General features: G+C 54.0%; 1 protein-coding gene across 3 annotated transcripts in view; it reads left to right on the top strand.

Moving 5' to 3' along the window:
* COL27A1 (collagen type XXVII alpha 1 chain) overlaps positions 1-25,708 on the top strand; it is a 152,899-nt gene that overhangs the window by 49,352 nt on the left and 77,839 nt on the right. For all 3 annotated transcript variants that reach the window (XM_061426616.1, XM_061426615.1, XM_061426617.1), the window contains exons 9-14: positions 504-557; positions 986-1,030; positions 4,283-4,336; positions 5,225-5,269; positions 14,150-14,203; positions 16,465-16,509. In XM_061426616.1, coding sequence (XP_061282600.1) covers positions 504-557; positions 986-1,030; positions 4,283-4,336; positions 5,225-5,269; positions 14,150-14,203; positions 16,465-16,509 — 297 coding nt within the window. The remainder of the gene's footprint in view (positions 1-503; positions 558-985; positions 1,031-4,282; positions 4,337-5,224; positions 5,270-14,149; positions 14,204-16,464; positions 16,510-25,708) is intronic.

Raw genomic sequence — 25,708 nt, forward strand, 5'->3', positions numbered from 1 at the left:
GGGGCCCCCACCCGACCCCACCTCTCCCCCAGCCACATCTGCCTGAAAGGGCTGGAGTCCACGCCGGCCCAGTGCTGGCATGAGCCGCTGGACTCCGGTTAGCGCCATGAATAGCTGGCCTGTTCCGGGCGATGTTAGGGGATATTATACACGCCACCACGGGGTTTGCAGGAATTTTGGCTGCCCTGGCCCAAGTCAAACATCAGCCGCTGCCAGCGTGGGAGAGCCCAGCCAGGCCCCCTCAGTGCTTTATTCCTGGGCTGCAAGGACAGGGGGTTTTGTCCCTCCAAGCTGGTCGGACCGGTTTCTCAAAAGGGTGGGCTGGGGGAAGAGGGTGGGTTAGCGGGGGCGCCCAGCAGGCCGATGGCCTCCCCTTCCTCCCCTTTCGTCTCACATTCCTGCCCTTCTCTTTGTCCATTGTAAACCCCGGTCCCCCACCGCCCTCCAGACCTGGAGCTGGGCAGGGTCTCCCCTTTCCTTATGTTTCTCTTATTCCTTTGCAGGGGCAGCCAGGACCCGAGGGTAGCCCAGGGGCCAAAGGTTACCCTGGCAGGCAGGTGCAGTATATGGCTTCTGGAAGCTCTGTGGCCATGGTGGTGTGGAGCTGGCCACGGGTGCCCCCAGGCAGAGGGAGGCGGTGGGCTGGGGTCCCAGGAGCTATACCTGCCAGGTGGGCCCTGAAGGAAAGGGCTGTTCAGGGCGCTGTGCTGAGGAGCCTTCTCTGAAGGCAGCAGGGCAAGGATGCTCAGGAGGAAACAGAACAAAGAGTAGTTCTGGGGTGTGAGAGCGTGGCTCCAGAAGCTCTCCCAGCCGCCTGCTTGGGGCCCTGGGGTAGCTGGGGGCTCCGTTTGAAGATCAGGAGTGTAACCCCACTCCTATCATACAGAGGGACAGCTGAAGCCAACGGAGACAGACTTGGCCTGGGTTGTTGGCAGCAGCTAGAACGTCTCCATATGTCCTTGCCCTTCTGTCTTTTGTGTTTCAGGGGCTGCCTGGACCTGTAGGAGACCCTGGGCCCAAAGGTAGCCGGGTAAGTGCGACTTGGCACGTGCCGCCTGCCTGGGGGTCCGGGTGGGCATTTCCTATCCCTCCAGCAGGCCCCATGGGCGATCGGGGCTGTAAAGCCTGCAGTGTCCACCCAGGGTCTTCTGGGGGAGCTGGGGCCTTGGTCCTCCCGCCTGAGTGCTCCCAAGAGCAGAGAGGCAGAGGATGGCTACATGGTGGGGAACCCTGGAGCCAGCTTGGTCTCCACGGCCAGGCAGCTGGGCAGCACAGGTCAGCTGGAGGCTCGGCCGCAGTCCAGCTGCTATAATCACACATTTGCTTGCTGTGTCCCCCAGCAAGTCCAATCAGTAGGGAACCAAAGCTGGGGCCACTTTGTTTGTCACTGGAGTCCTCTGAGGCCTCACTCCTACACCTAGCTGAGGGCTGGGGTATCACCCTTTAGGGAAGGCAGTCCTGACCAATGAGTGAATGTTGTCCAGGCCTGAAGGCTAATGGAGCATCTCCTCGGCCCCTCCTTCAAGGCCCCTGAAACGAACCCTGAGTAGCCAGCAGGCTCTTTGCCCATCTTTCCAGTGGGAGGGATGTCCATTCCTACCCCTGGCACGGTTAGGGGGATGCTAGGAATTTGGAAGTGTAAATCCTGCTGAGGTGGGCTCCCAGGTGGGTTGTGGGGCAATGGAGAAAGTTCTGGGTGAATTGAATGGGGGTAAAACGGAGTTTAGAAGACTGAGAAGCAATCTAGTGGAATCCTGTCTTCTATATACAAGGAAACTGGGCTCATGATGGTGCCCCAGTTCCCACAGCTTGCCTAAGGTGGGGCTGGGATTGAGGACCCAGGTATTTGGAGGGCTGGGCTGCCTGCCTTTTAAAGAATGCTCAGCAAGTGGGTCACAGAGTCCTCGGTCAGGCCAGGTCAGGTCAGGTATGACGTGTCCTTCGAGCCTGAGCCAACGCTATTTATGGCTGCAGTCTCAGCCCGAATCCCTGGACCTGACGGGCGGGTGTTAGGAGAGTGGCTGGAGGTGGGAAAGTTCCCCAGGACGTGTTGATGATGTCAGCGATGATGATGATGGTGATGGGGGCGGGGCAGTGACAGACGGGGGCTGAGGAGGCTCCTGTCCTAGGAGCTGGGCCCCCTCCTTCCCTTTACCCAACTGTCCCCGCGAGCTGGCCCCAGAGGGGCCTCCTGAACCGAGGGAGAAGGGCTTCCTGGTTCAGCCCCAGGTCTCTGATCTACCAGGAGGACCGGAGAAGCGAGGCAGGCTAATGACATCTGGGGCTGCTTGCCATTTGCCTTGCTGTGGCATCTAGAGGTCACGTGTGCAGGGGATTGCTGGTCTGACCCTGGCACACACCTTTTCAGGGTCACAGGGCCCTGAGCAGCCTGGGTGAGCCAGGGCCACTCAGGCTGCCCACCCAATCCTGCCATCACCGGCCTTATGTTTATGAAGTAGGCAGAGCACAGACTTGGGGTCCGGGCAGCTGGTTTGGAGACCTACCCTGCCATTAACCAGCTGTGGGAGCTTGGGCACATCTCTGGACCTCTCTGAGCCCATCACTGCAAATCTGGGATATAAGCCCTGCTAGGAACGATCAGTAAACATCATTTGTTAAGATGATGCTAAGAAAGGGGCCTCATGACCTCTTCTAGGGACGGAGAAATGCTTGTGAGTCTGCACTGGTTGCTTGTTTATGGGAGGCAGGGTAGCAAAGTGGTTAGAGGGGCCCTGGCCCTGGGAGTCAGATGACCTCAATTCAAATACCACATTCTGCTACATGTGACCTTGGGCAAGTCACTTAGCCTCTCTGGGCCTAAATGATCTCACCTCTATAGGAAGTTGACTAATAATTCCTATATCCTGAGGGTGTGGAGAGGGCACAGTAGATGCCTTAAATGTTTGCAGAGGAAGGAGAAGTGGGTCTGGCACATACTTTGTGCTCAGTAAATGTTAGCTTATGTTGTTCCGTCGCCCAGTCGTGTCTGACTCTGTGACCCCAGGGACTGTAGCATGCCAGGCTTCCGCGTCCTTCATCTCCCTGAGTTTGCTCAAACTCACGTCCATTCAATCAGTGAAGTCATTTCACAAACATCTAGAGAGTACAGATATGATAGGAACCCTGGGCTAGGTTCCTGCTCTGGAGACGTTCCCGGGCTAATGAGGCCATGAAACGTGGAGAAAGATAATGAAGATACAGAAGAGAAAGTGGTAAATCTATTAAGTGGGGTACAAATAGGGGCTTCCTTGGTGGCTCAGTGGTTAAGAATCCACATGCAATGCAGGAGTCACAAGAGATGCAGGTTCAATCCCTGGGTCTGGAAGATTTCCAGGAGGAGGAAATGACAACCCACTCTAGTATTCTTGCCTGGAGAATCCCTTGGACAGAGGAGCCTGGTGGGCTATGGTCCACGGGGTCGCAGAGTCAGACACGACACTGAAGCAACTTAGCACCCGTGCAGGGGGGTATAAATAAGGGGCCGGGGAGAGGGGAGGAGGTTGCTTCTGGTTGGAGGCATCAGGTATGCTAGCCAGAGGAGAGAACCTCCGAGCCGGGCTTGAAAGCATTGGTTCTGCAGTCGTGGGGGTGGGAAGGGCATGCCTGGTGGAGGGCATGGCGTGGAGAGAGGCTAGAGGGCAGACGATCCGGACTCCACCCCTGACTCGCTGTGCTGCTTTCTCTCCAGAGCCTGGGTCTTCTTTGTCAGTGAGGAGGAGGACAGGCCATCTGCAGGGTCCTTGGGAGGGCTGAACTCAGCGGCACACGTGCTTGGCAGGATGCCAGCATGCCGGGGTGGCAGCGGCTGTCACTGCCGGCCACCCTCAAGCGGTCCAGGGTGATGTGAGCCCCATGTGCACAGCCTTGGAGGCCTAGAAGGAGGCATTGCAGGAGCCGCAAGTGCCTGCCAGCCTCCCTGGGAGGGTGGGTAGGGCTTGGTGCCACCCCAGCATCTAACCCGGCGGAGAGCTTCCTTCCAGCAGGTCCAGGAGCCCCCGGCATGGGGCGGGCCTTCCCCTGCGAGTGCCCGCGCCCTTCCCTGGCGTGAGGGTATGTGCCTTTGGACTACATCGTGGAAGCCAGCACCATGCAGTCCATGGGCATATACACTTGCCTCAAGGCCTATGTCATCGTGGAACCACTGGAGCCGCCACCGCTGCCAGCAAGGAAGAGGAGCCGGGCGCCAGAGTGCACAAGGGGTGTCTGGGCCGGGCTGGGCCGAGCCGGGCAAGCCACACCCCACCAGCCAGCCCTTCTGACCTCCCCTCTGCTCTTTTCCTAGGGCTACATTGGACTCCCGGGGCTCTTCGGCCTGCCAGGGTCTGATGGAGAGCGAGTGAGTATGCCTTCTGTGTTTATCTCTCCCCTACCCACTCCCTCTGCCACGGGCCAGGCTGGAAAAGTTCTGGAATCCCTCCTGGAGGAGGTGCCGCGGAGTTAAACAGGTGTCCACTAAGGGAGAATTCGAGGCAGATGCCTTCCAGACACAGAGAACAGCACGTGCAAAGTCAGGGACAGAAGCTTACTTGGCGAGTTTTAACAGCACAAAGCTCTGAGCGCAAGGCAGGAATGTGGATGGGAGACAGGCCGGAGGGGGCCCCCGGGCACAGCTATGTGGCCCCCAGGAACCAAGGTCAGGAGAGGGACTGTTCCGAAAGCATGAGGAGCTCCTGAAGGGCTTTCAGCAAATGAGAAGTGGGCTTATTTCAAATTTCCAATCAATATGGCCTATGGACCAGATCCCACCAGGCACGAGTTATGTGACGCTTTCCTGAACACACCACGCTCATTTGTGTATGTGTGTCCGGGGCTGCTGGAGTTCCAGGACAGAGGTGGTGTGCCCCACCTGCCTCTGGACCGGCTCGTCCCCTCTCCACCTGAGCCCACATTTGGGGACTCAACTGTAATCTCATCAATAAGCTGGGGAAAGACAATCGCAGGGAAACAGCAGGAGCATTTATTGAGTATCCACTCAATACCAGAGTCCTCGGTGCTTTCCTCAGGAACCTCCCCAGCTCAGGTCCTTGCAGGCCCCTACTCTGAGGACCTGCATTTAAGGACCGTCCATCCGATGTGCGCATCACTGGCGCCTGTTGTATTTGTGGACTGGATGCCAGGCTTACCGTGACTTCCTCTTGTGGGTGGAAGAGAGGCTGGTTTGGAGCAATGCTGTTAGTCTCCTGCTGGAATCCTGTCCTGATCTCTTCCCTGTTTCCTTCTACAGGGTCTGCCTGGCGTTCCTGGCAAGAGGGGCAAGATGGGTAGGCCGGTAAAGATTTTCCGTGTCTATTACGCAGATTCTATGGGTGAACCTGACCTCCCACTGGCCATGTGGCCCGTCCACCCATGGCCTGGGCATTCTTCGCTTCTCTCTGCTCCGCCCTGCTCTGCTTTGAGTGTGTGGGCAGGAATGGGGGGCTGTCTGGGCCTCGGGTCCTGCTGCCAGAACACTTGAGTGGCTGCTGCACAGCTGGGGCTGGGGGCTTCTGAGGACTCTGGGCCCTTCTGGGATGGTGCTTCTCAGTGCGTCCAGCAGTTGTCCTGCAAGGCGGTTCTGTGTCGGGGGGCTTCTGTTGTCTGGGTCGTGAGTGTCCATGCTGGGGGCCTTGTCTAGACTGGATATCTGTGCTCCTGTGTCTGAGAACACTCAGTCTCTGTATTGTGCTGGTTTCACCTGTTTTACTGCTACACACACAAGGCCAGAGGGCCCTGGGGTGTTGGGCAGGCCCACCGGAGACGTGACCACAAGACAGGCTCAGCAGGAACCCTGGTTCACCAGCTCTGACCCTGATTGTCCATTGTAGAAGGAAATTATTTCTCCCTTTTTTTTGGAATCTGTGGGGCAGGAAGAAAAAGCCAAGGCCCAGAGAGTTCAAGTAACTTGCCCAGAGTTTCACAACGGAACCAGGATACTAACTCGGTTCTTGTCCAGGGCCTCTGATCTCAGTGTTGGCTCAAGTTCACGAGTTGGCAATAATGCTGCGCAAGTGGATTCCTAGAATCTTCGCTTGGGGGAAAGTCATTCATTCCAACGATCTCATTTTTCACAAGGGGAAACTGAGGCTCTGAGAGTCGGGGTGATACGTCCAGGGTCCCGTTGTCAGGTCGAAGGAGACCCAGGATTGTAACTGAAGCATCTTTCTTTCAGCCCCGGCCCCTGCTGGTGGCTTAAGGTTCTCTGCTGCTGCCCCACACGTTCACTCCTGGGCTTGGACCCATCTTCATCTCTGGGTCTGGGCCTCCCTTTGTTTGTGGTTGATGGAGAAGGGATAGTGGGGGAGTTAGAAGGTGAGAGGCAGCTGCAAGGGAGCCAGGAACACTCAAGGGTGGCCAGAAAGGGGGTTGACTGTGATTCTGTGGTTGACATGCGTGTTCATGACACCTTACCTGTTGTAGTATAGGGATCTGGGCCCTCTGGGGGCCAAGTCAGGGGGCGGGGTTCAGAGAAGAGAGACATCCAGGTCCTGACCTCATGGAACTGACAGAAGGGGCACCTCACCCTCAGATCTAGAACAGTCTGCGGCTGATAGTTCTTTTGTGCCTGAGGGCTAATTGTTGTTGTTCAGTCAGTCCTGTCGAACTCCTTGCGACCACATGGACTGCAGCATATCAGGCTTCCGTGCCCTTCACCAACTCCTGAGTTTGCTCAAACTCATGTTCATTGAGTTGGTGATGCCATCCAACCATCTCATCCTCTGTTGTCCTTCTCCTCCTGCCCTCAATCCTTCCCAGCATCAGGGTCTTTTCCAGTGAGTTCGCTCTTCACATCATGTAACCAAGTGCTGAAGCTTCAGCTTCAGCCTCAATCCTTCCAGTGAATATTCAGGGTTGCTTTCCTTGAGGATGGACTGGTGGGATCTCTTTGCTGTCCAAGGGACTCTCAAGAGTCTTCCCCAACACCACAGTTCAAAAGCATCAATTCTTCGGCACTCGGGTTTCTTTATAGTCCAACTCTCACATCCATACATGACTACTGGAAAAACCATAGTTTTGACTACATGGATCTTTGTCAGCAAAGTAGTGTCTCTGCTTTCTAATATGCTGTCTAGCTTTGTCATAGCCTTTCTTCCATGGATCGAACATCTTTTAATTTTGTGGTTGCTGTGGGGAAGAGCTTTCCAGGTTGAGGGAAGAGCAGGTACAAAGGCCCCGGGGCAGGAGTCCTGCTGGGTCTGAACTGCAGTTTTCTCATCTGAAAAATGGGAATAATAGCTTCTAGGTCATGAGGTCATTGTGCTTGTCACATAGTAAAAACTCAATAGATGGTAGCAGTTATTGTTTCTATTTGTAGTTTTGTGGGTGACTGAGGATTCCTCTGGGCTGTGTGAATTTAAGCCAATGGCTTGACCTCTCTGGGTCTGTTTTCCCAAAGCTTCAGTCACAGAGTGGGAGCCCTTGGCTCAGGTAGAATGTCTCAGTGCAGCCCTGGAAATCACCTGCCAAGGCAGGAGACGCAGGAGACACGGGTTCAATCCCTGGGTCAGGAGAGCCCCTGGAGTTGGAAATGGCCACTCATTCCAGTATTCTTGCCTGGAAAATTCCATGGACAGAGGAGCCTGGTGGGCTACAGTCTATGGGGTCGCAAAGAGTCAGACACGACTACGTGCCCCGTAGTTGTCCCTGAGCACACACTCCCGGAGGCCCTGCTACCCGCGTGGCATTTGAACCACTACATGTGGGTCTCATACTGATTCACTGAGGTAAGATTGATTATCTATTTTCCAGGCAAGGAAACCGAGGTTTCAAAGCCACGCACCCAGAGACCCTCTGAGGCCTTGCCACACTTCAACCCCTGTAACAGACAACTCATTTCTGTCTCTTCACTCCACATCTTTGTGCCTTTAACTCCCTAAGATTCCACCCTGCCCTCCATAATGGGTGTTCCCTGGCACTGGGGTGTCAGGCGTGGGTGCGAGGAACCACCCCCATTCCGCCAAGGAGTCCTATGGCCACACAATACCCCAGAGGGCCGTGAAAGTCTGCTTGACCCTGGTCCAATCATCTTGGCCAGCGCATGGGCAGGGTCTGCCTCAGAATGATTTAATATGTATGGAATAGACTTTATATCCCTGAGTCCCTTGGGCTTTGTGTGTGCCTTTGTCTGGCCTCCCAGTCTGCTGCGCCCTTGGCCCACACACTCCTCGCCTGGTCTTTAGGGCCATCCCCCTGTTACGTGCTCCTAAGCCCCTGATCCGTTTGATGGGAGTTGGGGGCTCCTTCTGTGAATGGGTTTTCTTCTGGTCAAAAGCTTTGGGCCAGACGATTTCTAGGCACTTATTACCAAGAGGAAATGTCAGGAGAATGAGCTGAATCCCTTCATGCCAGATCGCAGCTGGCCTCATTTCTGGCAGGGCTGGCAATGATTTTGCTGTGGTCCGTTTCTCTCCAGCAAGCAAAACCTCAGGCCCATGCATACGGCCTGCTCAGCATCAGGAGGCTGTGTGGGAGTCTTCTGCGGATGGGAGCTGTGAAATACAGCAGAGGTCAGAGCACATCAGAGCTGCAGGAACCCTAGTGATGACCTGGCCCCACCTCTTGGTCAGACGCATAAGTAGACGTAGCTCAGAGCGGCCAGTAAACTCGCCCAAGGTCACACAGCACATTGGTGGCAGAACTGGGACTTGAACCCAGGACCCTTGCGTGCTCAGGCAGGGTGCTTTCCCTGTCACCCCTCTCCTCTCTGTGCTCCCATCTTCAGCCTCCAAAGGAAAGCTTACTCCACATCTCTCATCTCACATCGCCTGTGTTGTGGTTTCCCGAGGAGGGGTCCAGATATAAGATGTTACCAGCTTGGCTGGAGTTGAAGAGGCTTCTCCTGGGCTGTTAGGGGCACGACGCAGTGACACAACTGGAGACAGAGCCATGCCCTGCAGTCTCTCGTGGGGCCTAGGATGATGCCACAGTGAATCCTCTTGTCTTGCACTCTGGCTTCACTGTCAAGCCCGCTGGAATGCCTGGCAAGACCAGCCCCTGCTCACAGCTTCTCTCGTGGCTTCTGGCCAGACCTGCCAGGGCTGGTCTTGTGTAGCGAGTCAGGCGGGCAGACCCTAAAGCTGAGAGCTGGAAAGGTCCAGCCTTGGCTCCGGTTCCCTCCGTGTGTGGCTTAGGGACAGTTGGGACTCGGCCAAGGCCACATGCCTGTCTGGGGCAGGACAGGGCTTCTCACAGAGTTCAGTTTTGGCTTCAAGCTCTTTTTCAGCCTGAGTGCAGTAGGGAGCAAAGTGGTTTCCAAGTGGAGAAACTGAGGACAAAACAGGTGAAGGTCCTAAGCAGTGGTGTTGCTGTGAGCTGGGGATGTGATCCCTAGGGTCCAAAACTGGAACTGGAACTGTCCCCAGGGCTGTTGGCAACCCCGGGATCCTGCTGAGAACTCTCCCTGCCTCCCTCCATCTTCCTCCCCGCGGCGACTCCTTGTGGGTGGATTCCTGGGTAGATATCAGAAGGTAGGGTGAAGACGTGCTCAGCATCCTGAGAAAAGGGTGCTGGGATCTTAAGGAATCTTTCCCTGTTGGAGCACTCGGAGGGCACGCACCTTCTGGAAGAGAATACAGGCTGTTGTCAAACCTGTGCAGGAGCTCCTTGACTTTAGCGAATGTAAACCCTGTAAAGAGGGCTCCAAGTTTCTTCTGCAGGCTTTTCCTTGAGGTTATCATGAATTCCACTGTTAGCACTTAACCAGCGTGTGATGGCATTTTAGAATTTACTGGAGGCTAAGGCCTAATGTTGCCTGGAGAATCCCAGGGATGGGGAAGCCTGGTGGGCTGCTGTCTGTGGGGTCGCACAGAGTCCGACACGACTGAAGCGACTTAGCAGCAGCAGCAAGGCCTAATGTTACCAGAGACTGGATTGCAAATATCTCACTTCTTCCTTAGCGCAGGGGAAGCTGGGCACGTGAGTTGTCAGGTGGGTGGGGCAGGACTGACCATCTCGCAGGCCAGAGAGCTGAGTCTTCAAGACATAGCAGGACTTCTGATCCTGGAGACTGCAGGCATCCCCTCCCCGACGTCTCAGCTTCTGGAGCAGGCCGTCGGTGTAGACACTGGCTGGAGGGAGGGGGCGGAGAAGATGGCCCTCGGAGACCTCCTCAGCCTCTGGCATTCTGCCACAGATGTGGTTATGAGAACTGTCCCTGTTGGGGCATCTGTTCCTCTGAACTGCCGTAGCCAAGAGAGAATGTGGAGTCTCGCCCTGGATCCTGGGCCTTGTTCTGCCCAAAGTACGAAGCATTCAGTTCCCCAGGGGGGCCTGACCTGGGGAAGTGGGGAGACCACGTGGCTGGGGCCCGGCAGGGCGCCAAGCTCATTCCTTGGGCCTCGGGCCAGCTTGCTGTAGCCGGGAGCTCAGGCCTGCGGAGGAAGGTCCCGCCATCGGCCGGGCTGTTAGTGTGCGCTATGCACGGGTGGGCGCGGCCAGAGGGGGAGAAGCAAGCAGGGTGGAGGTGGTGGTGCACATTCTGCTCCACCGCCACTTCTCTGGGACCCCTTGGATCAAGCATCAGGGCCCTGGGCAAGTGTCAGAACTGGGATGTGTTGCTCAGTGGTGGAGGGGTGCGGCAAGCTAGCGAGGTGAGTGGGCCTTGGGCAGGTTCTGGGCCTCTGTTTCCCCACTGATGAATGAGGTGCTGAATGCCAAGAACAGCTAGGGTCTTTCCATCTTAGACCATCTATGATTATTCCAGTCGCAGATCTGGATGCCAGTTCCAGCTCTTTTAAAGCCCTATCTTTTTTCTGATTGTGCTCTGCTTAGTCACTCAGTCGTGTTTGACTCTTTGTGACCCCATGGTCTGTAGGCTAGGCTCCTCTGTCCATGGGATTCTCCAGGCAAGAATACTGGACTGGGTTGCCATGCCCTCCTCCAGGGGATCTTCCCAACCCAAGGATCCAACCCAGGTCTCCCACACTGCAGGCAGATTCTTTACTGTCTGAGCCACCAGGGAAGCCCTTTTTTGGATTATTGTGTTCTTAATTACCCTAGATTTCTAGGTCATCTCCTTGGCTCTGAAGAAAGCAAGAAAAGGTGGATACAGGGCTGGGTATTGAGGCCGCTGAGCACAGCAGAGAACCAGAACCAGTCCTGAGCCTTGGCAATGCCATTCCCTCTTACGTGTTAGCCCAGGGCTCTCGGGCGCCTTTGAGAGGCTACAGGCTTGCTCTAGCCCATTCTGTGTACTCACTGTTGATTCGCAGCCAAGAGAATGGGCTCTGGAGTCAGACTGCTTGAGTTCAGATCCCAGTTCTGCTTTTCCATAGCTGTGTGACTTCAGACAAGTTCCCTAATAGCCTTGGACCTCAGTTTCCTCATCTCGAAAATGGGGCCAATAATAGGTCCTCTGTATAAGCTGCTTCTCTTATTGCTGTCACCACACCATCATCAGCCACTGGCTCTCCTTGGGCTGCATTTTCTCCGCATAAGTGCCTCTCTTTGGGTTTTTGACCATTGATTCTGATGGTCTAGTCTTGGCTTAATTAAGCCTCAGAGAGGTGCCCCCACATCGCTGCTGCCTCCACTTGCCGGCAGGGATTCGCCCTCCATCCAGCATCTTGGCTCAAACTCTCAGGACCCTGATTGTACAGCAGAGAAAACCGAGGCTCAGAGAGGCCTGCGGGTGGTGGAGGGTTGCCATCTGGTTGCTTTGGTTCTAAAGCCTCATGGGGGAAGCTGGCCTGGCACCTGGATCTGAGAGGAGTCCCTGAGCCAGCCCAGCATGGCCCTGACTGCAGACGCATGGGTTTGAACCTGTCTGGTGGCTTCCGCGTGTGAACATGTTGGGCATCTCAGCCAGGATTGATGCCTGGAGAGTGCTGTCACACTGTCTTCTCTTCCTGAGGTGATGGGGCTGGTGGCAGGGTCCCGGGGGCATTCCTGCTCCTCCCTTCCAGGCTTCGTCTAAGGGATGGGCCAAGCTAAAGGGTTCTCAGAGAGCACTCCCCCAGCCTGAGAGGACAGTGGGTCAAGTGAGGGTCTGCCTGTAGTCACATAGCCCACCTGGGGGTGAGCCCAGCTAAGTCTCCAGGCTGTCTCCAGACCCTGGATCTGGAGAGCACAGCATCAACTCCCCAAACCCTGCCTTGTGAAGTCAGCCAGGTGTCCGGCTAGACAGCATCCCACCTTGTCACCTGAGGGATTGTCCTCTGTCTTGCCAAGCCCCCAGCTGCATCCTCCAAGGTCAGAGGTGGTGGCTCAAGTGCCTTCAGGAGCCTCCGCTGCCCACTACTCGCCCAGCTGAGATCTCCTGCCCCAGGAGATGAGACAGCTCTCTACCTTATAGCATGCCCAAGTGGGGCTGGATTGAAATTTTCCAGGGGGACCCTAAGGATGTGGGAAGAAGCATCTTAGATAGGGTCAGATGTAGCCCCATGAAAACTTGATCTGGAGGGGCATGCTCATGTGCACATGCATGCACAAACACACACACACACACACGCCTACCTTTACCACTCTCTAAATTCAGTCAGGCACACATTCGAGCAGCTTCTGCATGCCAGGATGTGCCCATACTCAGCTCATACAAACATGGCAGAGTTGAGAGAGGTGGGACCTGGGCTCAGCTCTGCCACAGACTTGGTTTTTGTCTTTGGTGAGGTGACATTTCTCTCTCTGAGCCTCAATTTCCCCATCTGTTAAATGGACCAATAACCTTCCCCTCAAGGGCGAATGTCAAAGCCACTGGCTTGGCCCAGATCTCTTTAATGTGTCCTCGTTTCCTCCTTTGGGTGTCAGAATGAAGCCACGCCTCCTACAGGATCCATATCAACACCTTCCCTTCCAGTCCACTAGGGTTTCCTGGCAGAGGAGGGATTTGAGGGGAATAGTGTTCTGGGCAGGGCAGGACGAAGGCCCAGATGCACACACGCTTCAAGGTCTCTTTGCTCAGCCAGTTTAGACTTTGTAATTGGCTTGGGTTTTGTTTTTGTCTTTGGTCTTTTTAGTTTAATCTACTTTCTGGATTCCCCCAGTGGCTTCAGAAACCAGAAATAAATTATCCTCCGTGAAGAATCTTGACTGTTTGAACAGCTCAGGCCTCCTCTTGGTCAGAGAAACATGTGCTTTGTTTTTTTATTAAATTTCCCTGGAAAAACAGTGATTTGAATTCAAGGAGAGGAGAACAGGTTTCCCTGAATTCCAAGCTCAGGGACTTTCTTTTCCTTTTGAAGTAGAATGGAGCTGTCCCCTCCTCCTCGGCTCCGAGAAGCTTCTCCACAGCTGATGTTTTTCCAGCTGCCTGTCTCCCCAGAGAGTGTGGAGAAGGGGTCAGGGCGGGGGCGAGAGGGCCAGACCTGCCCGCACCAGGCTGCCTGGTTTTTCTTGGCTGCCGAAACTCACCTGTGGCCGAGGTGCCCGTATTCCCTGTCCATGTGACTCTATGACCTTGACACCTGCCCTTGAAGAGCCTCACTTTCTTCATCTGTAAAATGAGGAGCATGATTCCACAGGGTAGCTTTTAAAGAGCACATCACAGAAATTGCAGAAGGTCAGGGCTGGGAAATGCTGCAGAAGCCTCTCCTGCTTGGACCCGTGGGGAAACTGAAGCTCACGGGGGAAGGCATGACTCAAAATTCTCAGCAAGTCAGTGACTGGTGGAGGCCTAGACCTTCCTGACCGCCGCCCCCCCCCCCCCTCCGCTCCATCAGGACCAGGTCTCAGCCTGGTGGAAGTTCAGTTGCTAAGTCATATACGACTCTATAGTCTGTAGCCCACCAGGCTCCTCTGTCCATGGAATTTCCAGGCAAGAATACTAGAGTGGGCTGGCCATTTCCTTCTCCGGGGGATCTTCCCGACCCAGAGATCAAACTTGGGTCCCCTGCATTGTAGGTGGATTCTTCACTGATAGCCACCAGGGAAGTCTCAGCTTGGGGGCTGGCCTTTATGTGCCAGGGAGCTGGGTACTCTTTTCTGACACTCAGAGAACATGAAAAGAGGGCTCCCTGGCCATTCTGCCAGTCCTTGGGAAGTTCTTTATTGGGGGCCGGTGAGGGGAGGATGTTCGTTGAGGGCCCGAGGTGACTCAGGACTGCAGAGCCTGCCCAGATCCTGGAACCAGCAAGTGAGACTGCATGGACGTGTCCTGTGTCCCCTGGGGGTCTGGATCCAAGCCACCCACAGGTATACACACTAATCTGCAGATGTTTGCTCTCTCTCATGCCCTCAGGGGTTTCCTGGAGACTTTGGGGAAAGAGGCCCTCCGGGACTGGATGGAAACCCTGTAAGTATTTCACATCTTTTTGGGGAACAGGAAAGAGATTAGGAACAAGCACACAGCAGGTTTTAGGACCCTAAGCTTTTAGGTCACCCATAAGCTGGGTGCTCCTGGGTGAACTGCATGATTTTCCTTAATTCCTGGCTTCTGTCTACTATGGATGGCCTTTGAGCCACCCCACCCCACTCCAGGAGAGCCCTCCAGCCCACTGAGCCCCAGGTCCCAAAGCCCTAGGCTATGTCCCATCCTCAAGGAGTCAGGAAGGTTCATGGGTCACTTCCTGCTGGGGAATCCAGGGCCACTACCATCTTACAAAGTCCCAGAAATGTTTATGGGACGGCAGCAGCCTGGGGGAGCAGATGGTTTGCAGGCCCTGTATGGAGGGAAGAGCTGAGTTCTAAAGCAATCTCCAGCATAGGCTTGTTTATAGAGTTTGTAAATAATCGAGGCCCGTCAGGGAGCCAGGTCAGCCTGCCCTGGGGAGCTGAGCCCGCCTCTCCCTTCCCATCTGAGGCTCCAGCTCCAGTGGTGGGAAAGCATGTCCTCTGCCTGGAAGTACAGAGCATGTCCAGGGCTCTTTCGCACATCTGCCGTGTGCCCCCATCTGTCCTGGGGCTTCCCGTCTGCGCAGCTGTGCCCAGCCGTGCCCTCAGCAGAGGTGGCTGCTAGATCCATAGTCAGCACCTGATATGTGCTTGTTTTAATTCCACAAATGCTCCTTGAGCCTCACCCATTTTGGGGCTAACTCCCAGGCTCCCCGGGGACCTGAAGCCCTGGCCTCAGAGCCAGGTGGGTCTGGGTTCGGATCCTTCTGCACCCCTTGCCAGGCGTGGAAGCTTGGACAAATCAGTTGCCCTGTCTGGATCTCAGTTTCCTCATCTGTAAATGACAGGGATCCAATGGCAGATCCGCCAGTGTCAGAGAGGTGTTGTGAGAATGCAGTGCGAGAGGGCAGGGAGGTACTGGGTTTTCACTGGATGGAGGGGTTGGAAAGAGTGGGTAATGATGGGGCCTGTTCCTGCCCTGGAGGAGCTCATGGCCGTCTCCCTAGTCCATTGCACGAGGTGAAGTGAGCCATGTGGGATCAGAGAGGTCACAGGTGTTATGGAGGCGGGAGAATGAAGCAGAGATGACTCCTGGAGAAGATGGCATTGGAATTGGGATGAGGAAAGAGGTGGTAGGGCGGCATTCCAGGTGTAGGAAAGAGCACTGGCAAGGGGTCAGAAGTGGGAAACCAGAGTTTTTCCTTCAGCATACCAGTCACTGGATTAACCACTATTAACATAATAGGTGACGTCATCCTGGAAGTGTCCTTGGGCAGGGATGACTCTGTACTCATGGTCCAGAGGAGTAGGAAGAGGGCCTGATGACTTGTCCCGGCTCTGCTGCATAATTGAGTGGCCTTGAACAAGTCCCTTCCCTTTCCCGAGTGTCAGATCCTTCGCTTTAAAAGCCAAGGCTACCCCTCACCCCCTCTTCCTCTTCTCCGTGGCTGTAGTAATGACATCCCATCTGATTGCACAGATGAAGGAAGACAACCGCCCGGAGGATGTTGGTGATTCATAATCACCATTTCTAGAGCCTATTTTTATTCCCACTTTTGCGTTTTGAATTTGATCCAATCCCCTCTACCTGTCTTTTCTGGTGCAAGCAACTGAAGGGCCATTTTTAGAGATCTGGAAAACAAACTTTGCCCACACATGGCTGTGTCTCCTGACTCCCAGGCGAGAGCTCCCAGCCTCTCAGAGGCCCTGGGGGTTGGACCCTGAGAGCCTTTTTCTGCTGGGGGGATCGGGGGTTCGCTCAAGGCCCCCAGTATCTTCTGGCTGAGAAATGGAGGGAGGCCGGCCAGGTAGATCTCGGCTTGGTGTCCTCACCCCCTTGTTATTTCCTCGTCCTTGACCTTGGGACAGTTGCCTGACCTTGGAGCCTAAGTTTTGCCATCTGTAAGGTGAGGATGCAATGAGATCTTGTGGGCCAGGCATCCTGCCCATCTTTATTGTCACAGTCAGGATTCTGCCCATTCTCACACCTACCGCTGGAAGGTGCTGGATTAGAAATCCAACCTCCCCACTTTACAGATTTGGAAAGCTGATGACGAAGGAGGAAGTTCTCATCCAAACTCCGGGCCAGGCTTAGGAGAGTCAGGAACAAAAAATGTTCAGCTCCGAACGATTCTACCAGGGGCCCACACGGAGGATGGGGTGGAGGGTGTGGCCCGGAGGGACACAGAGCAAGTAACCACCTTGGTCTCTCTTTCTTTGCAGGGAGAACTGGGCCTGCCAGGGCCCCCAGGAGTCCCCGGCCTCATTGTAAGTACACAGATGCCTGGGGAGGAGAATGGCCAGGAGGGAGAGTGTGGGGAACGAGCCACAAGTCCTGCTGAAAAGGCTCCTCCTCATCTCCTCCCTGGAGGAGCTGGGAGAGCAGGACAGGGCAGTCGGGCCAGGGCCTAAGGGAGGAAAGCCATGATGTGTGGCCTCAGGTGGATCACCAACCTTCTCTGAGCCCCTTTCTCCATTACTCAAGTGGGGAAGGGTTTGGAGCATGAGAGGCCATGCACGTTGACGCCTGCTGCCTGTCCGCTGCTCTGCAGCAAGGTCTGGGCAGGTGGTAGTGTGCCCATCCAACAGATGAGGTGCTTCAGGTCCAGACAAAGGAAGTGATAGCAGAGGAGCTGGGGCTCTGGACCACCCTGGACAATCTTCTCCATCCTTTTCAGAACACTGACTTTGGAGCCAGACCACCTGAGGTCAAGTCCCAGTTCTGCCATAGCCAGGCTGTGTGACCTGGGTCAAGTCACTTACCCTCCCTGAGCCTTAGTTCTTCATCTGTAAAATGGGTATGATGGTAGACTCCTCTTGGGAGGGCTGTGAGGATTAAACAAGGCACTCTTGTACTATCTTTGGTACAAGGTCTAGCACTCAGTAAATTTGCAGTTAGTGGAAAATATTGCTTTTATTTTAAAATGTTATTTCTTGTTACTATCTCTTGATGTGCCCAGGACTGAGAGAGGCCTGTACCAGGGAGGTGGAAAGCAATCTGACTTCTGACTCCATCCAGGCTGGGGTAGCTTTGTGGAGTGGTGCTATCAACCAAAACCGGGGCTCCCCGATAGACCTCCGGAGGGTGAGCCCTGACCTTGGGCCCAGGCCCGAGGGCCAGTGACAGGCCCGAGTCTAGGAAATAAGTCTAGGAGCTTCCCTCAGGGTCTGATGGCCCTCTCTTCTGTTCTTTGGGATATATCTTGTGGGGTTTGAGTCTCATACAAGGAGACTGTTGTGGGGTTTGACAAATGGACTGCCAGCTTTGGCTACTCCAGCCACTGTGCAGAGACATTCTATTGAGAGGGAGGCTGGTGAAGGCCCTGGAGAATTGGGGAGCCCCATTGTTCAGGGAAGATCAGTCCTGGGAAGAAGGCCCAGAGGCTCCCATGGGCAATGTGCTCCTGCTCAGGTAGGTGAGAGCAGAGCCAGGGCAGGGTGAGGAGTGGAGGTCTGATCAACCTGTGTACAGATCCTGGCCTCACTTCCTCTGGGCTCTGTGGTCTTCAGTTACAGGCTCACTTCCCGAGCCTCAGGGATCCACTCTGTCAGATGGGATCTTTACGCTCACTCTTGTTAGGACCCCATATATACCCAGACCAGTCTAGAGCCGGGTTACCTGGGTTCAAATCCTAGCTCCATCACTCTTTTAATTGCAATTCTGAGCACATTTTCTAAGCCTCTTGTGCCTCAATTTCTTCATCTTTAAAATGGGAATAATATCAGTCCCTAACTTGGGAGAGTACTGTGAGGATTCAGGGAAACTAGTACATATAAATTGCCTAGTACTGATGCTGAGAAAGATTGAAAGCAGGAGGAGAAGGGGACAACAAAGGATGAGATGGTTGGATGGCATCACCAACTCAGTGGACTTGAGTTTGAGGAAAGTCCTGGAGATGGTGATGGTCAGGGAAGCCTGGCGTGCTGCTGTCCATGGGCTCACAAAGAGTCGGACACAACTTAGCAACTGGACAACAGCAAGAAGTACATAGTAAGCACTCAAGAAGCACTAGTAATAATAATAATAAATTTAGTAATAATCATAATAATGATTTTATTACTACTACTTGTTAATAAATAGTAAAATAATTACTGTTAATAAATAGTGATTCACTAGTAGTAGTAGTGTTTTATATACTAGGGCTTCCCTGGTGGCTCAGCCAGTAAAGAATCTGCCTGCAATGCAGGAAACCCAGATTCAATCCCTGGGTTGGGAAGATCCCTTGGAGAAGGGAATGGCAACCCACTCCAGTATTCTTGCCTGGAGAATTCCATGGACAGAGAAGCCTGGTGGACTACAGTCCATAGAGTCACAAAGAGTCGAACACGACTGAGCCACTAAGCACAGCACAGAACAGCAGCCATTTAGAATGCTGCATTGAGAAAGATTTCAAAGTCACATTAGAAATCATCGGGAGACAGTGCTGCAATTGATTGGTGATGTCTGCCTTGGCTTGGGATTAGGAAGTGTCAACATGTGAGTCATACATTTGTCATCCCCAATGTCCTTTGTGGAGCACCTTCTTTGGCACAAGGCACTGACCTGAATGCTTTGGAAAAAGAAATTTCTGCAATGAGTATTAGGGAACCTGACTTTATGAGGATCTCAGAAGTCTTCTGGTCCAACCCTCTCGAAGCTCAGCAGGACTCCCTTCTGGAGGATTTTGGTCATATGAACATTACACTCCAACTTGAACACCCTGGTGTTGGAAGCTCCCTCCCTTGAAAGTCCATCCACTTTCACAGAGCTCTCATTGTGCAGGGTTTTCCTGTGTTTTGAGTCCAACTCATCTCCCTGTCCCTGGGAGAGGCTGTTGAAGATGTAAAGATGGTTGCATCTATTATTCCTAAGGCTGCTTCTTCAGGCTATATGATCCCCGTCCCCAAAGCTTTTCTGCAGGGATGTTTACATATCTTGGATGTCATTCTTGGCACACGGTCCTATTTGTCATTGTTGGCGTCCACTGGGTTGGATCCTGAGAGGGGCGAGAGTATTGCTTGGCCGAACACACACGGATTCTAGAGACTGTGCCATTACAGCCCTTGGCCTTCCTGACTCTTTAAAAGCTCTTCTCACCGATGCTCCCCTTTGCTCTCCACAGTCAGGGCTGCCAGATAAAATAGAAGAGGCCCAGTGAAATTTGAATTTCAGATACATTATTTAAAACACATTTACACTATAATGTCATTCCTTTGTTTGATTGTTTATCTGACATGCACATTTTAACCAGGCATCCTGTATTTTTATTCACTCAATCCGGCAACCCTGTGCTCAGTATGGCTTAGGAAAATCCCATTGGACAGATGGGAAAAGTGAGGCCTTAGGTCAAGGTCACACCTGAGGCAAGAGAAGATGGAGGCATGATCAGAGGCCATGCCTCCCAACTCTTAGCTCAGGGCACTTCTCTTTCCACCCTTTCCTGAGGGCCCTGAGCTGGGGCTGAGCCCTGGGTGTCCCTGCATTTCTCAGGCCCTGTGATCTTCATGCTGCTCCTTTCCAAAGAACTGAGTCCACCCCACCCTCCGTCCTCCCCACCTGGCCTCATGTCTTTCTTTGGCCACTTTCAGTCCTGCTGCCCCTGTTTTTAAGCTCCCTCTGGTGCCAAGGTGACATTCCTTTCCCCTTGTGCCTGGCAGGGAGGGTGGGTCTAGACCTGCACCCACCAAGTCACCATCAGCCTCCAAGCCAGTACCCTGTCCCACCCAAGGCACCCACTCCTGACCTGGATTTTTGGGGACAGCAGCTTCTGTGTCTGGGGAAAAAAAATTGCCTCCCCAAAGAGTTGGAGAGGAAAAGGAATTTTCTAACCAGGAGCTAAAGGGAAGAGGGATTGTGAGTCACCTACAGTTTCCAGAGGATGTGGGTTTCTAGCTGAGCAAATGGGAATTCCATGTACTGACAATCATGTTCGTGGAGATCCACATTTATTCAGTGCCTTCGGTCTAGTCAGCTGCAGCAATCTGCATGCAGACCGAAACTGAAATGTCCCCTGTGCCCTGGGTCCTTGCAGACGGGAGGAAGGAGAGAGGACAGATGAACATGTGCAGAGCTTCTGTCTGCTCTGCGTGTGCTTGACATGCTTAGGCTGGGGGCCTTGAGATGCATGAGGCAGGCAGACAGCAGCCTGGTCACCCCGGTGGGAAGGCTGGGGCCCGAGGTCACCAGCGGGGGGCTTGCCACTCAGACCTGTGCCACCCTGGTCCCAAAAGCCACTGGGTGGCCCCCTGCAGTCTCAGAGGTGAGTCAGTCTTGAAGCAGCCCCCTTTGAGTAATTGAATCCCTTTGGCTGGCCCTCAAGCAAAGTGTGCCTGATTCCAGAGTCTGCTCATCAAAGAAGATTTCTGTCTTTTGTATTCAGAGTGACACAAAGGGAATCTTGCCTTTTCCATTTAATGAGACCCAAAGAGTTTGTAATCTGGCCAAATCCCAGTGTGTGGGATATAGTGGACAAGCCCACCCTGTCCTGTCACCAAATGATCCCCTGACTTTGTTTCTTTGTCTATGAAACAAGGTCAGGAACCCCGCTAGCTGACATCTACTAAACCCTCGTATGCCGCCGGGCCCTGTGCTAGGTATTTAATTATCACAGAAACCCTCTGAGTGAAAAGTGGGATTACCATTGTACAGTTAAGGAAACTGAGGCTCAGAGAGGCTGACGCACTGGCCCAAGGTCACACAGCCTTGAAGCTGTCTGTTTCACAGCTCACTCCCTTCACCACTGCACCACCCCTCCAGCTCCGCATGACTTCTGGGGTGAATGGAGACAGCAGGTGTATGAGAGTGTGAACTGGACTGTGCCAGGGACTCTTCTGGGTGAGAGATGGTGCTTGTGAAGACCACATAGGAGCCAGGGCTGGTCACCTGGGTCCCCATCCCCAATCACCTGACCTCCTACTGGAGTTTCAAGGAGGCCTTGTTGCCTTCAAAAGGCAGTTCCAGGGAAGGTTTTTCCCCGGATGGTTTGGAAAGGAGTGAGTGGGCTTCTTTCTCACCCACTGATTTAGCCCCTTTTAGTGAGCGCTTCCTCTAGGGCACCGGGCAGGCAGTGGCCACATAGACACTCATGTCAATGGTCATTGGTGTAGAATAGGCCATGAGTTAAAGCCTCATCAGGCTCGGACATGATGGCAGGAGCCTGACCTGGCCTGTGGGGTCAGGGAGGTGATGCTCGTTCTGAGGACAATGAACAGTGTGAGCTCAGGGTGGAGCTCTCAGTGTAGGAAGCAGTGGCCAGGGATGCCCAGCAGCAGAGGAACAACAGGGAGGAAGGCTCTGCCAGCACCCGTGAGGGTGGGCACTGGGAGCCCCCCAGGTGCTCTTTCAGGGGTTCCTGGCAAGCCCCAGCCTGGACACCTGCTGACGTGTTGGGCAGGGGAGTAGGACTCTCACCTGTTTTTGAATCTCAAGCCTGCCCTCACGTCTTGTCACTCATGAATGAGAGCAATAAGGACAGGCATGGTTGGGTCCTTCATTGGAGTAAGCCGGGTCAGTCCCAGGTCTGTGAGCATGCACTGCGGGACCCGACGGACACGCAGACCTGTTCTGGTCCTGCCTGTGTCCCCTACCTGTTGCTCGGTCTTGGGGAACTTGCTTCGCCTTACTCTGAGTCTCAGTTTTCTCATCTGTGACATGGCACTAACGACAGTGGTGACCTCACGGGACAACTGTGAGCAGTTGAGGAGCGTCTGAACAGATTTGATGAGGCTGGAAGCTGTCTGGTGTGGCGTCTGGCACTCAGGAGCTCTTTCAGTGGTCGCAGATGTGGCTGGTTGTTTGCATTCTTGGTGGGAGTCTGTGAAGTGAGGGGTGAAGTGTGTTGAGCAGGATCTGGGAGGTCCGGCAGACGGGGAAACAGGTTCCAGATTACGGGCGTGACTCACTGTGCTTTCTTGTGGGACCCGACTTTGTGTGTCACTTGGCCAAGCTGCCCATGACAGTGCTGAGCACAAAGCAAGCTGGTGTCTATGGGCTATACTGGAGGGGGGCAGAATGCGGCCTCGGGTATTCTCTCTTCTCCCCCAAATGCTTTTCTAGTCCAACGTGGGGTCCTGCCCACATGAAGACCTGCCCTCAGCAAGCAGCCACCTTCTTCCCATGTGCCCTGCAGCCAGAGCCCTGTTTCCATGGGTTCTTGGAGGGGAAGCCCACACTGGCCCTGGCCCCCAACCATACACAGACCCCTTGGGAGAGGGGCAGTGCGTGCATGTAGGGTGCCTACATGTGTCAGTCAGGCTTGTACTGAATCCAGCCTCCATGCAACAAGCTGCCATCGGGTCTGGATTGGGGAAGAGGAAGCGTATGTTCCCAGAGCTGCTGGCTGGTCCTCTCTGTTCAAGACCCCAGCCCCCATCGGAGCCTCTGCATCAGCAGGACCTTGTCTGTGTGTGCACCACTGCGGGGAACTCTGGGTGGCCACCCTTTGCTCTCTTCCTGCAGGAAAAGCGGGGTGGGGGTGGTGTGGTGGGGAGGGACCAGCCAAAGCATCCAAAGAGCTGAAATGCTCTTCTCTGAGCTTTGGCCACCTGATGCGAAGGACTGACTCATTGGAAAAGACCCTGATGCTGGGAAAGATTGAAGGCTGGGGGAGAAGGGGATGACAGAGGATGAGATGATTGGATGACATCACCAACTCAGTGGACATGAGTTTGAGTGAACTCCAGGAGTTGGTGATGGACAGGGAGGCCTGGCGTGCTGCGGTTCATGGGGTCACAAAGAGTTGGACACGACTGAGCGACTGAACTGAACCTAACTGAGGAGCTGGCTGTCCTTCCCTCCAGCCTCTGTCCAGGGTGCAATCCTGGCTTCTTCTCGCCCAAGATTACTTCAGAATTGCTTAGAAACTCTGGGGACAGACTACCCAATGTGAATCCCAGCTCTGCTGAGCTCTGTGACTTGCTCAAGCCCTCACCTCTCAGAGCCTCAAGTTTCCTCATCTGTAAAATGGGGATATCAGGCAGATCGTGAAGCAAACGATCGTACCGTCGGGAGCAGTAACAGAGCTGAGGCGTGGGAAGTGCGCAGCGTGTAGCCTCCCCGAGTGTCATCTGTGTTGCTATGATCACCCATTGAACTGAGCGCTCCCTTCTTAATAAGACTACTTGATGGGAACTGAAAGCAGAACTCCTTGGCAAAGGCTCAGCGAGAAGGTTTGGTTTCACCCAGTCAGGTGGGTTCAGGAGGGTGGTGGGGGAGGTGGGGTGCAGTGAGAATCAGCGTTGCCTCAGCCAGGCCAGCTGTGGTCTCTGAGCTCTGTGTGTTTCCCTCCATCTCTGCCCTTCCTTCCACAGGAGTCGGCAGGAATGTGATGTCCCATTCTCTGCCAGCCTCCCTCCGAGCCAGCTCCAGGCAGCTCCCACAGGAGCCGGTTCTTGAGCCTGGCCACCTGGGGCAGGCTGCATTCCTTCAGTGCTTCAGAGTGCTTGCCAGGGGCTTCCATGGAGCCTGACTCAGGGAATGGGAAACCGAGGCCCAGAGAGGTCAAGCACACTGACAGAGCTCACACAGCAGCCAGACAGTCACAGAGGAGGGAAAAGGGAGCGAAGAGAGTATTTCAGGGGCTCCCTCTCCCTGGGCGAAGGCTTAATTCAATGGCTGTGGCTGAGGGCAGTGCTGGTAGGGCAGGGCAGGAAATGAGGAGCCTTCAGGAAAGAGGGTACACCCCTTACTCTAGACCAGGGTTTCTCACCTCAATGCTGTTGACGCTTGAGCCAGATAATTATTGGTTTTTCAGTTCAGTTCAGTTCAATTCAGTCGCTCAGTCATGTCCAACTCTTTGCAACCCCATGGACTGCAGCACGCCAGGCCTCCCTGTCCATCACCAACTCCTGGAGTTCACCCAAACTCATGTCCATTGAGTCGGTGATGCCATCCAACCAAGTCATCCTCTTTCGTCCCCTTCTCCTCCTGCCTTCAGTCTTTCCCAGCATCAGGGTCTTTTCCAATAAGTCAATTCTTCGCATGAGGTGGCCAAAGTATTGGAGTTTCAGCTTCAGCACCAGTCTTTCCAGTGATCACCCAGGACTGATCTCCTTTAGGATGAACTGGTTGGATCTCCTTGCAGTCCAAGGGGCTCTCAAGAGTCTTCTCCAACACCACAGTTCAAAAGCATCAATTCTTCAGTGCTCAGCTCTCTTTATAGTCCAACTCTCACATCCATACATGACTACTGGAAAAACCATAGCCTTGACTAGATGGACCTTTGTTGGCAAAGTAATGTCTCTGCTTTTTAATATGCTGTCTAGGTTGGTCATAACTGTATTGTTTGTTCATATTCATTTATTTACTTGGCTGTGCTGGGGCAGTTGCAGCCTTTGAACTCTTGTTGTGGTGTGTGAGATCTAGTTCCCTGACCAGGGATCAAACCTGGGCCCCCTGTTTTGGGAGCACACAGTCTTAGCCACTGGATGACCGAAGTCCCCCAAGCCAGATAACCCTTCGTTGTGGGGCCTCCATCCATGAGATGCCAGTAGCACCTTTTCAGTTGTAACTGCCAAAAATGCCTCCAGACTGTGCCAAGTACTTTATCCATGTAAGTCAATTGCTTCTCCAAACTCCAGGAGGTACAGAGTATTAGTCCCGGTTGGAGATGAAGAAACTGAGGCATGGAGAGGTTCAGTTCTGAAATCTCACAATGAGTGACTGAGCCTCGGAGGAGAGATGGGACTGAGTGGTCCGGCCTTGATATGCGCTCACCGCCTCCCAGCCTTTCCCCAGCCCTCAGCGAATATGACTCTCCAGGGTGAACGAACTCCGTGCCCTGCTCCCACCTTGAACAGGCTGATCTGATGTGATGCTGGGTCTCCAACCTACGGTCCAGGACTTACCTGCTGATCTTAATGTCCTACGGGGTCCGTTTGCAACTCTGGTGTCTGTGACTGACAACCTCACTCCTTCCTTGCTGCTGTCCCAAGGAGAGGGCCCAGCCTCTGGAAGCAGAAATTCCTGCCCCTCGCTAAGCTAGAGGAGTCGAAGCCTCTGTGTGTGCTTACTTTGCCCTTTCAGCAGCTCTCGGAGGGGAAGGTTCATCATCTGCATTTTATAAATCAGGAGGCTGAGGACCACAGAAGCCCAATGAAATGCCCTGAATCCCTTAGCTCAGCAGTCCCCAGCCTCTCCGGCACCAGGGACTGGGTTTCCTGGAAGAATTTTTCCACGGACCGGGGAGGCGGGATGGTTTGGGGATGATTCAAATGCGTTACATGTATTGTGCACTTTATCCCTATTATTATTGTATCAGCTCCACCTCAGATCATCGGGCATTAAATCCTGGAGGTTGGGAACCCCTGCCTTAGCTGGTAGGGGATATGAAGAATCCAGTGTGAGGTTAAAAGAGGTAGTGGGAGGGGCACCAGTCAAGAAATGAGCTTGGGAGAGGACCTCTGTGAAATTAACTCCAGTATTTCGGTGGAGGCGAACACGCCTAATTACAACATCAACCCAAGGACAGGGGGTTTGCATCCTTGGAAT

The sequence above is a fragment of the Bos javanicus genome, chromosome 8 (genome assembly GCF_032452875.1).
Source record: "Bos javanicus breed banteng chromosome 8, ARS-OSU_banteng_1.0, whole genome shotgun sequence".
Classification (NCBI taxonomy): Eukaryota; Metazoa; Chordata; class Mammalia; order Artiodactyla; family Bovidae; genus Bos; species Bos javanicus.